Source organism: Somniosus microcephalus, chromosome 14 (genome assembly GCF_052327205.1).
Source record: "Somniosus microcephalus isolate GS21.2 chromosome 14, FLI_Smic_1.0, whole genome shotgun sequence".
In the NCBI taxonomy this organism is placed as follows: Eukaryota; Metazoa; Chordata; class Chondrichthyes; order Squaliformes; family Somniosidae; genus Somniosus; species Somniosus microcephalus.
The window spans coordinates 48,042,675-48,055,347 of record NC_141000.1 but is presented as its reverse complement, the minus strand read 5'-3'; the positions used below and the strand labels follow the sequence as shown (position 1 = coordinate 48,055,347).

The 12,673-nt window shown below is 38.5% G+C and overlaps 1 protein-coding gene across 8 annotated transcripts in view; it reads right to left on the bottom strand.

Annotated features, from left to right (window-relative positions):
- Window positions 1–12,673, bottom strand: part of dmd (dystrophin) — a 2,562,635-nt gene that overhangs the window by 708,544 nt on the left and 1,841,418 nt on the right. For 5 of the 8 annotated variants that reach the window (XM_086007361.1, XM_086007363.1, XM_086007365.1 and 2 more), the window contains 2 exons: window positions 12,123–12,224; window positions 4,021–4,105 (listed from right to left, as the gene is read on the bottom strand). In XM_086007361.1, coding sequence (XP_085863487.1) covers window positions 4,021–4,105; window positions 12,123–12,224 — 187 coding nt within the window. Of the gene's footprint in view, window positions 1–4,020; window positions 4,106–11,671; window positions 11,702–12,122; window positions 12,225–12,673 lie in introns of all 8 variants that reach the window. The other 3 variants (XM_086007360.1, XM_086007362.1, XM_086007364.1) reach the window with 1 other exon arrangement.

Genomic DNA, 12,673 nt, shown 5'->3' with positions numbered 1-12,673 from the left:
TTCAATGTACCGATGGACCTATTTTAATTTGCAATTTGGAGTAAATATCAATTCTATAAATCTATAGTGGCCAGATTTAAAGCTGCATCATTTTTCTTATCAAACTCCATAGCCTAGAAATCACTATTGCTGTTACTGCCTATGCTAAAATAAAAGACAAAAGGCATGTCATACAACTGCATTAAGCATTCATTAAATGTATTTGTATGACATTCCTTTGCCTGCTATTTTAATATTAGCAGTAACCCATTTATGATAAACAGGTTACTACTGGCCAAAGGAATCTCACATAAATGTGCTGAGCATTTGTTTGCCAATGTCAACAACAGCCATTTCTAAGATTATGTCTAACCTGGGGTTGTTCTACTTCGAGCAGAGAAGGTTGCGAGGAGATTTGATGGAGGTGTTCAAATTCATGAGGGGCCTAAACAGAGCAGATAGAGAGAAACTGTTCCCATTGGCGGAAGGGTCGAGAACCAGAGGACACAGGTTTAAGGTGATTGGCAGGAGAACCAAAGGCGACATGAGGAAAAACGTTTTTATGCAGAGAGTGGTTAGGGTCTGGAATTCATTGCCTGAAAGGGTGGAGGAGGCAGATTCAATCGTGGCTTTCAAAAGGGAGTTGGATAAGTACCTGAAGGAAAAAAAATTGCAGGGCTACGGGGAAAGGGCAGGGAAGTGGAACTAGCTGAAGTGCTCTTGCAGAAAGCCGGCACAGGCTCGGCGGGCCGAATGGCCTCCTTCTGTGCTGTAACCATTCTATGATTCTAACCTAATTTCAGTTCCTTTCTTGAAAACAATTGTCTTAAGATTTACTGCAATGCAAGTTTTCAAATTTTATACTTATACTGCGATACTTATCTAACTTTCTAACTTAATGCTCCTGCCCATTCCTCATTTTATTCCATTGTCAATTCATAGATGTAAAATGGATGTTAAAACACTGTTTAGTCTACCCGGACATCTGTGATTACTCACAATGGAAACGGCTTGAATGCTGAAACATTTTTAAACAATGAGGAAATGGTAAAGAAATCTCTTTCTCCCACCCGCGTAAAGTTTCACCTCCTTACGTGGCGGATAACGTTCCTAACTTTAATTATGTCAAGCATCAGAAACTACTGAGTTTCAAATGTGATGTAAAATTACCTTACAATTACTCACTAACTACTCTAACCACTGTGCTGTGCTCCAGACGTGTCATTGGTCACCCCATTACTCCTTCACAATCTCCTCTGTACCATCAGTGGCTGATAGCAGGCAGGTATTTCCCCATCATGAAGGATAGAAATTTGATGGGCAATTCAACCTATGGTGCTCTCCAAGTACCTGGCTCGAGCGTAGAACTGAGAGACCTGGGCGAGGACTGCCTGCCTGCCTTACTGGAGGGAAAAGGGTGCATACTGCACTGAGACTTGAAAAAGGAGAAAAGTTGAGTCAACTTTTTTTTTAAATGGAGGGAAAAGTTCACAGATATTAAAGAAAACTGCAATACAAATTTGAAGATCAACTCCTACAATGTTTTGTGATAAAAATGATTAAAGTTGTGAGGTTTTCAAACCTTCAAAACACTGAATGGCAGAAATCCAGATCAAAGTGCGCCAAAAATGTAAACAAAAAACGTAATAAAAAATCTATATTTGAGACAAATATGGAGAATGTTTTACTCTAATGATCATAATAAAGATACTTTCAGGCCACAAAGTCTTGGAGTTTATTTTTCCCTTTTCCTCCTTCTAGTGGCAGGTTCAGTGGACTGTATTTACTGCTGATGTTACTCATGAAAGAAAAACACACTTCATAGGATTTTGCAAAAAACACAAGATCAACAAATAACAAAGGGCCAGATTTTGCTGTCAAAATAACGGCGAGGCTAATGCCGCTCACCATTATTTATGGATATGGCACAGCAACTTTAGGCAAGGAGCAGATGCGTGGCTAAATATGAATATCTAAAAGTTGCTATCCAAGTTGCGCCAGTCCACCGTTAGCTTCACGAAAACGGCATCTCGCCCTTAGCCGCCCCATTTTTATTAGGAACTTGCTGTATTTGTCCATTAAATTTGTCACAGAAAGTTAAGTCATGTCATTACAAGCATAAGTATCCTTTTAACATCGTGATAAGTGTTAATGACTGCCAATCAACCGCTCTGGCACCAGAAATTAACTATTACAAGTGTGGAGTCTCATTCCTTCAGTTTTCAAATATTTCGGGGAGATTTTAAAACTGTCAAATTTTTTGTTTCTCATTTTCTTTCTTACTTTTTCTTTGTCTCTTTTTTCTCTCTCTTAATCCAATCTTTCTTTCCCTCTCTTTATTTCTCTTTCTGTACCTCATTTGACACCCCCTTTAATTCAACCTCCTTCTCAGTCCTTTTTGTGTTTATTTCCCAATCCTTAAATCTCAATAGAGATACATTGTTAGTTGCCCTGTTCACTCAGGTCCCAGATGCCCTGTTTCCTTCGCTGTGCCGTTATCAGCTAGCACTATCAGCAACTTTGTGGGCAAAAATGTTTGGAGCTGAAGGGTGCGGAGGCAAGTCTAACTGCCCTGCTTCAGAAAAATCTGGCCCAATGGATTTATGTCATCATTGCAGAAAGTGATTTGTGATGTAGGCTTCTGTAATAGTTTGTGATGGAAGTGTTAAGTGCATGATTGTCTTGCAGGGTGCAGCATGCACTCCCAGGGGATAATATGGGGTTAGTTAAAGGGGATGTAAAGTCTAGAGGCAGTACTTTATGATCAAAGTACTTCCTCAATGTTTATTTCTAAAATATATCTTTATAAAGGTATTGCTTAAAGTTAAAAAAAATTCTTATCAAAGTTCCAGTTTGTCAATGTCCTTGTCTCCAGTCTACCGCAGCTAATGTGAAGGAGTCACATATGTCCTGGAACAGCTCTATGACTACAGTGGGGACCATGAACTCAGACTATTTTGGGAAATAATCCAGACCTACCAATCTCAGGAAATCATACTACCAGCTGGGCATACTGAATAAATCGATATTGGGGGAGCACTTCAACCCAAACTACTTTCCATTCTCTTAAATTTAATAGCAATAAAGCAAGTATATAAAAGACTTCCTCAAAACTGGTCAGCTGGTCCAGTACAGGATGTAATGGCAGAGTGTACTACTGTTACGTGTAGTTACAACATTCCAATGAATTAAGTACAAGGGATTTACTGTCCTTTGGTCTGTTCACAGTTTTCCTCTAACTTAATAAAAAGCCTTGTGTTCCAACTCATCCTTTCTTATATGAACTCCCTTTGCAAATGTAAGGAGATATGTGAAGCGCCTTGGGGTGTTTTACTACGTTAAAGGCGTTATATAAATGCAAGTTGGGTGAAAAAGGGTTAAAATGTAGAATGTTGACCCCAGTAAAATAGAAACAGCACACAGATTAGGTATAAGATTCAGTTCTCCGTCTGAATCATCACTGCGATGAAAGGCAAATTCTGCCAAGCATTCTTATGTGAACTTAAAAAAAAATCATGCATGGGTCTGCCTGTTGCTTGTCATTAGAACTGAATTAAAGCATGGTCTGGTGGCCATAAGGAGGAGAAATGAGGGGAACTTGTTCATTTTAGTCAAGTTAAGAAAGTTGTTTACAGGAAGACTAAAGGTTGAGTGATCTTCATCCCGATCAATAGGACCATTGTAAGACATAAATTGATTATGTATACTGTAGTTCAGAAATGTAAAATTGCATGTGAACAAGGCATGGTCAGGCCATGCTGAACATGCCTGAAAAAGGGCATTTTGATGAGAAATGTGTAGAGAACTAAGGTATAAATTGTAATGTGGATTTGGATTCAGAGGGTTAATCAACCTGAAGACTGAGCTCAGAACTGTAATGCGCTGTTTTCCCAATTATCTGGTATGATTATAAGTACAATATTCTTAATAAATCTATTAGCAGTTGAGATTAACAAGAACCTTAATGATTATGAGGAATAAATAGATCATCCAATTTTTAATAAATACCATCCTGGAACACAAACATAGCATTTAACTTACGGACACCAGGTTGATGCCTTTGTTTCAGGTCGTATAGTAACTTATTAATCGTCTTCCAGTCAGAATTTAGGTCTTCAATTTTTCCCTAAAATAAATTAAGTAAAAACATAAAACTGAATGAGCTGGCACATAGATTCCAGTATTTTTATGCTCCTTCATCTGCAAATGCTAACATTGGTAATTAGCAAATCGTAACAGGCAGGTCACATATTTTTTTCTCAAGCTGAAAATCAGATAGTAGCGTTGCAAATGTATCTTGTGAGATAACCACTAATTTAATGGCTGTGAGAAGTCAGGTTTGCCCAAGATCTACTTAACACCATGGGGTAACATTTTCATCTTCACCACATAGGCGGTAAAGAGAAAAATCAACCCCCCATATCACAGTAAGACTAATAACACTGTTGTCTCTTCAGCCATCATCTGATGAGATGGTAAGTGGCAGACAATTATTGACCTCTTGTTTTCTTGTCCATAACAATTACTTCATGAAGCATTCGGCCTCTAAATACTGAAAAGCAACAAACAGCCCTTTTCAATCACGCTCTTTTATTACAAAGCAACAGCATCATCCTGCTGAGTATTTTGGGCAGAGATGTGCACCCTGGGACAGTTCAAACTGCTCTAAGTAATGATCATGTCTATAAGACATCATCAGCCATATGAATGTACTGCTGACTGTGCACAGAGATCACTGGAAAATGATAACCGGTGTTGCATGGTCACTGGTGTAATTTTGCCAGGTCCTTCACTGTTGTCTATTTTTTTTGCTGGCAAGAAAATAGATGACATTGAGACTTGAAATCAGCTTGATAAAAAGGGAAAAAATAGAATTTGAGAGAAAACTAGCAAGAAATATAAAAGCAGATTGTGAGAGCTTCTGCAAGTATGTAAAAAGGAAGAGAGTAGCAAAAGTAAACATTGGTCCCTTAGAGGCTGAGACAGGAGAAATTATTATGGGGAATAAGGAAATGGCAGAAATGTTAAACAAATATTTTGTATCTGTCTTCACAGTAGAAGGCACAAAAAGTATACCAAAAATGGTGGGGAACCAAGGGTCTAATGAGGGTGAGGAATTTATTGTAATTAATATATGTAGAGAAAAAGTACTAGAGAAACTAATGGGACTAAAAGCCGACAAATCTCCTGGACCTGACGGCTTACATCCTAGGGTCCTATAAGATTCTATAACAGGTGGCTGAAGAGATAGTGGATGCATTGGTTTTGATCTTTCAAAATTCCCTCGATTCTAGAATGGTCCCAGCAGATTGGAAGGTCACAAATGTAACACCTCTATTCAAGAAAGAAGGGAGAGAAAAAAACAGGGAACTACAGGCCAGTTAGCCTGACATCAGTCGCGGGAACATGCTGGAATCCATTGTTAAGGAAATGGTATCAGGGCATTTAGAAAATCATAACATGATTAGGCAGAGTCAACATGGTTTTATGAAAGGGAAATTGTGTTTGACAAATTTAGTAGAGTTTTTGAGGATGTAACTAGCAGGGTAGATAAAAGGGAACCAGTGGATGTAGTATATTTGGATTTCCAAAAGGCATTCGATAAGGTGCCACATAAAAGGTTAGGGCTCATGGGGTTGGAGGTAATATAGTAGCATGGATAGAGGATTGGTTAACGGACAGAAAACAAGAAAGTAGGGATAAACGGATCTTTTTCAGGTTGGCAGGCTGTAACTAGTGGGGTGCGGCAAGGATCAGTGTTGGGGCCTCAGCTATTTACAATCTCTATTAACGACCTAGATAAAGGAACTGAGTGTAATGTATCCAAGTTTGCTGATGATACAAAGCTAGGTGGAACAGTAAGCTGTGAGGAGAACACAAAGAGGCTGCAAAGGGATATAGATAGACTAAGTGAGTGGGCAGTAAGGTGGCAGATGGAGTATAATGAGGGGAAATGTGAGACTGTTCACTTTGGTAGGAAGAATAGAAAAACAGAATTTTTTTAAATGGTGAGAAACTTTCAAATGTTGGTGTTTAGAAAGATTTGGGTGTCCTCGTAAAAAAATACAGAAAGCTAGCATGCAGGTACAGCAAGCAATAAGGAAGCAAATGGCATGTTGGCCTTTATTGCAAGGGTGTTGGAGTTTAAGAGTAAGGAAGTCTTGCTACAATTGTACATGGCCTTGGTGAGACCACACCACTATGCACAGTTTTGGTCTCCTTATCGAAGGAAGGATATACTTGCCTTGGAGGCGATGCAACGAAGGTTCACTAGATTGATTCCTGGGATGAGAGAGCTGTCCTATGATGAGAGATTGTGTAGAATGGGCCTATACTCTCTGGAGTTTAGAAGAATGAGAGGTGATCTCATTGAAACATACAAGATTCTGAAGGGGGATTGACAGGGTAGATGCCGAGAGGTTTTTTCCCCTGGCTGGAGTGTCTAGAACTAGGGGGCATAGTCTCAGGATAAGGGGTAGGCCATTTCAGTCCGAGGTGAAGAGGATTTTCTTCACTCAGAGGGTTGTGAATCTTTGGAATTCTCTGCCCCAGAGGGCTGTGAATGCTGAGTTTCTGAGTATACTTAAGGCTGAGACAGATAGATTTTTGGACTCTAGGGGAATCAAGGGATATGGAGATTGGGCAGGAAAGTGGAGTTGAGCTCGATGATCTGCCATGATCTTATTGAATGGCGGAGCAGGCTCGAGGGACCATATGACCTACTCCTGCCGTTATTTCTTCTGTTCTTATGTAAACCAATATAACAATATCAATTTTTTTTCCCCACACTTTTTTTTGTTTTGTTTGTGTTTTCTTTTCTTCTCTCCCACATGGCAGCTGTCTTTCATTCTGCCAGCACAATTTACACTTCATCTAGAGCCATCCTTTGTTTCTTAACCTGTCCCATTACCATCTCCTTTGCCTTGAATATCTGTTAATGTCTCTTAACCTCTCCTGCCTTCTATCCTATCACAGACCTTCCCTTTTGTTCTTTCATCCCCTCCTCCCTTTCCCAGCTCCTACACTTGCTTAAAAATCTGTTCCATTTCCTGCTTTTTTCCAGTTCTGATGAAAGGTCATCGACCTGAAACGTTAACTCTGTTTCTCTCTTCACAGATACTGCCTGACCTGCTGATTATCTTCAGCATTTTCTGTTTTTATAACAATATCAGTATTGGCCCATAATTTCCGATAGGAGGCTTCCTGCGTGCAGATGCCTCCTATCGGAAAAAAATCTACGAACTTACCTGAGAGCTCCCGAGACACTTCCACTCCTGGGCCTCTCCACGGTCGAAATGCACAGGGCCCACATATCTCAGGGGTGCATGCAGTTCACAAGCGTCCCTGGGATCTCGTGGGCCAGGCCAGCCAATAGGAGAAGGGAATCTCTCTTAATATTTTTGACAGATAGACCTGTCAAATATATGAATGGAGATCACACCAAAAACACACTGAAACATTAAATAATTTTTAAAAAACCATCATGTTTTTAAAATTAGTTAAAATTACATTAAATTAATTTTAAACAAAAATTTAATTTTTTGAAAAAATAATTCAAGTTTTTTACAGGGCTAAAAATAAACTTACCTTTTTAAAAAGTATTTTAAAATTATAAATGAGTGAAATTAAAAAAAAAACTTTTGTCAACTCTTATGCTGGTAAAAGCAGGCCTTACGCCTGCTTTTACCAGGTGCAAGATTTCTAAGGGTTTTCAGCGGGCGGAGGTTCTGCAGAAAGTGGAACTCTCCACCCGCAGAGGCCCTTCTCTAAGGCAGGCGTCTGATCTGTCAAGAGCATTCTTGACAGATCGGAAATGCCGGTTTTCAGCACATGTGCTTCGCATGCCTGAAACCAGCATTTCTGATGTCTCTACAGGTGTGTACACAGCCCATACACACCCGTAGGCATCGGAAAATACAGGCCATTGTGTCCACTCAATTCAAGGAACTTATTTTTTACATTAGGATTTTTTGATCGATACACTAGTTTTAATACCAGACCAGTACTCATGCAGATACGCTATATACCAATACTAACTCTCCATGGGCAATGGCTTAGGCCTACTAGAGTCTTGACCTACGTGAAGGGTATATGCCCGAAACATCATAACCTGCTTCTTGTCTTTCCAGATGCTGTGTTATTTCTAGCATTTTCTCTTTTTATTTCACATTTACAGCATTTGCAGTTTTTCCTTTTTATTTTACTCTTTCAACTCTCACAATGTCTCCCAGCTTTACAGTAGATGCAGATATTGGCAGAAGACCAGCAAATTTCAAGGTAGGAGATTCCCATATCAGAACGGGTCAGTATATTTTGATATATGTTACCCTTTTAGTTGTTTCGAGGTCTTATCTTCCTAAAATCGAATATACACATGGAAATATTTCTAAGGTGAGCTCTAAAAACTTTTCAAATAGTAAAACACCGGAATAGCTATCTTGAGATAGGCTATTCCTTACAGTTGATGCAAAGTAGGGTAGACCAAAGCTCAAGTAGCTTGTACACGGCCAAGGAAGAAAAGTAACTGAAATCGGAAAGAGAAATTAATATATCCTTTTATTGCGCAAAGGCTGAAGGGTTATATTGAGTGAAAGCTTTATGATTTATCATAATCAAATCAATATGTTTAAGTTGATCTGTATGTTGGTGGTAATTAACTAAATTGCTGAGTAGAGCCCTCATCTACAAGAGGAGGACATTAGCATAGCAGTAGACATTTTATACATTCTTTCTTTCTCACTTTTTTATCTTTAGCTAGAGGATTTTAAGCTGTATTGGTGAAATACTCATTTTTAAAATTAATTGAAATCTCAGTTCTTGACAGAAGTAGCAGTTGGTATAATCTGCTGCAGCTGTTAGAGAGCAACTGTGAAACATCTCTACAGGAAAATGGCATCAAACAGATGCTTTCAATTGGTTGGAGGTGACAGGATGATTAATTTACCTAATAACAAGCTGATCTAGTGCTGACTTGTAGTGAGGCATGCATGATGATCAGGAAGTAGCCTCTTTATAGTAAGGAGGACTCACATGATATAGAAAATGACAAAGTCAGAAGTCACTGCATGGTGTATGTACTCCATAACAGCTGTTGACATGAATTATAGACATATATAAGTGCAGTCTTTAGAAGTTAATATCCTGAAACGTTATGTTGTTGTTTGATATAATTAACCAGTGAAAATAACTTGTATGTATGAATTTTGGCATAAACAAGTCAGAAATGTTGTGGCCTAATATCAGACTACACCTTCTGTCATGCAACGTAGTCTTCACTAAAAAAAAGCATTCATTTATATAGCGACTTTCACATTCTCAGGACATCCCAAAGCGCTCCATAGCCAATGAAGTATCTTTGAAGTGTTGTCACTATGGTAACATAGGGAAACATGGCAGTCAATTTGTGCACAACAATGTCCCACAAACAGCAAAGAGAAAAATGACCAGATAATTTGTTTTAGTAGCGCTAGAGAGATAAGTGTTGCCTACTATAATAGGATTGCAACAAGGCAAATGATTTGAAAATTCTAAAGTAAAATATTTTAATACAATGTCCTTTAAAACTATTTTTGAAGAGACTGTTTAGCCTGAACATTGTGCATTAATATCATGTGAAAGGACTGTCCCTGCAATTAGCATATTCTGTAGCATGAGAAACAGCTCTTAAGGCCAACACCATGGTTTCAAAGTTTGGTTTTAACAGATGCAGGTTAAGACTGACAGATGGTCCTGAATCACCATACTGCTAAATATATAAACGCTCTTCCTTTGTGAATGACTGCATGCTGTCACTAAGTCTGTATACCTGCTATATAGTAGTGGGCACGCAGCAGCACTGAACAGGTTCTTTACTTCCTCAGAGCCATTTTTTGTTTTAGTAATTCATTGAACTATTTCCCCCCCCCCCCCCAAATCAATGCGTTTTTGCTTGTTTCTTGGAATGAACAGTTCCTGTACTAACAGATCATAATTAACTGCTTCTTCAAAATTGTAAGCTGACAATGAATTTAAAAGTGCATCAAATTATATTATTATCTTATTATCCTGTAAAATGTTGTTTCCAACATTTCTCTATTAATTTATGCAGATGAAATGTTATGACACTTTTAATGACAGCCACACAAACAATACAAGTGTATTATCTGCTCATTTATCTCATTGCTGTATGTGGGAGCTTGCTGTGCGCTAATTGGCTGCAGCGCTTCATACATTACAACACTTCAAAAATACTCCATTGGTGTGAAGTGCTTTGGGGCGTCCTGAGGTTGTGAAAGGCATATATAAATCCAAGCTCTTTCTTTCTTCTTTATTGTAATAGTGAATTCATCCTGCAGCCCTCATAAAAATAAAGTAAAACATAGTGCTACTTTAAAACAGGAGATTGATAAAGGCAATTTGGCTCCTCAAACCTGTGGAGTCCACAGGTGTACAATGCACCCTACTGGGGATTCCACTTCTACCATTCAATCTCCTGAGGGAATGTTCTGTATAAATACTCCTTGATCTCAAAGGGTGACACATGAAATCCAGAATATTCATCCATCCTTGTATCTCCACAACTCAACTGTTGCCTGCTATCTTGCAAACAAGCATTCCTTCCCTGCTCCCAAAGAAATTGTTCCATGGAGTACACGATCATCTTCGAGCGAGAGCTGAACCTGTTCCTGGCTGGTGTGGAAATCGCCTCGTACAATAGGCAGTTACTGTATAACATTAATCAGGACCAGAGTGATCTCCTAGACTAGTTTCGATCACCTAAGGGGGTTGGAGAGGATCCCCCCTCCCCGCCCCCCCTGGCTAATTGGCCTGGGTTTTATCTGGTTTTTCACCTTTCCCAAGAAATTACATGGTTTTCGGGTGGGGCGGGGAGTGTATTTATCATGATGCACAATGCATCGCAATTCAGTGGGACAGGCTGGATGGACCAGAGTTTCTTCTCTTGTCGGTCATTGTTTGTACATTCGTATCTCAGTCTGTGCCAATCCTGTTGGCATATGGAACTCTGTTCATTTGGCTTCTGAAAGGTTTTCGTGTTTAGTTCATTCAATATAGAGGTGAAAAAGGTGGTTGGCATCATTGGAGTGAGAGAGAGAGAGAGAGAGAGAGAGAGATACAGATTTCACTTAGCAACAGCCAGTGTTCAAAATTAAAGTAAGGTCTTGGGATGTTTATAGTATTACAGTACCATACTGTAAATATCCCACCACATACCATTGCAACCTACGGGGTACAAATCAGTTGAAGGATGGTACGTTGAATGTAAACTACCGAATGTTGATGTACGGAAAATATAAACTTATGTGCGAAAGAATCAGCTGAAGGACAGTGCATTTTACCAGAGACTACCAACTATGGCCAGGCCACTTCCAGTTTGATAAAGAGAATAGTGTATAAAAAAGCTTTTGTGTTAAGTTCAGAGAAGAAACCTTTCTCGAGTGCATGTCTATACTCAGCACTGCTGATGAAACTCAGCTTTAAACTGAGTTATCCTCTGAAGAAGTTATACTCCGCTTTTAGATTGTTTTTTATGTTAAAGTAGAAAAATAATCATATCAACAGAACAACAGAAGACTGTTTAAATATAACAAATCCTGCTCCCAGCCAGATATTTATCCAGCTTCTTATTAAAGGAGTTAATCATCTGAAATGCTTTTGCTGTTGGTCTGTTTTAATTATTCACTCTGAAACTTACTATAGTTTGTGTCTGACATCTTCCTGCTGGCTGTTACAAGAAATTAACAACTTCAGCTTTGTTGAAGATTGAAGGAAAAACAGCACAAACTTCTCCAGAAAATTAGAAATACTGCCAATTTTGTTTTATAAGCACCTAAACCTACATTAGTTTTGTGCCCCAGTTCATTTTCTCCTTATGTACCTCATGGGAAAATATACTTATTCATCAAGTAGTGAATGATTTTACTCCAACACGAAATCATTTCCTCAAAGACAAGACATATATTAAAGTTCTAAATTCAAATTCAATTTGAATGATTCATCTTTACAGCAGTTATTATGATTTGATGTGATTGCTCTATATTATTTCAATTTATAAAATCTTGCTGCCCAAGTCAAACGTTTAAAATAAATCATTAGAACAGTTACAAAATCTCTAATACAAAACCATATATGTAAGAAGGAGTTACCTTTAATGGTTGAGAGATAGGCTTTTCCTTATAGAAGTGCTGCGTCTTGAACAATATGCCTTCCACATCAGCCTGCTTGGCTAGTACTCCTTCTTCTGTCTCCTTAAAACAGAAATAGATTAAAAATATATATCATTCTGAAATGATCAATAAAGCCATTTAAAGGTGTTGACTCCTTTACAGATCGCTGAAGTCATTCTGTTCTGATTATGTTCAAACAACTTACTTATGCTGACTTACTAACCAGTGTACGTAGAACTTTCTGATACACAAAAAATCTGCATAGATATTGTCAACAAATCTTGAATTTGCCACAGTTGCTATAAATGTGAGTTCTACTTTCTTGTCAGCTCTTCGCAGAAGCAGTCAACACAGGCAGTAGTTTCAAATTCAATTATGCTGGATTATGATAGCAATTACATATTTTTTTTTTTAGCAGGTTTTCAAATTCAATTCTCACCTAAAATTCACCAACTTAAAGCTGAGAAGATTGCATAGCAATATATGGAATGCAAAACGCTATTCACCTAATCAAGTCAATTGCATCCACG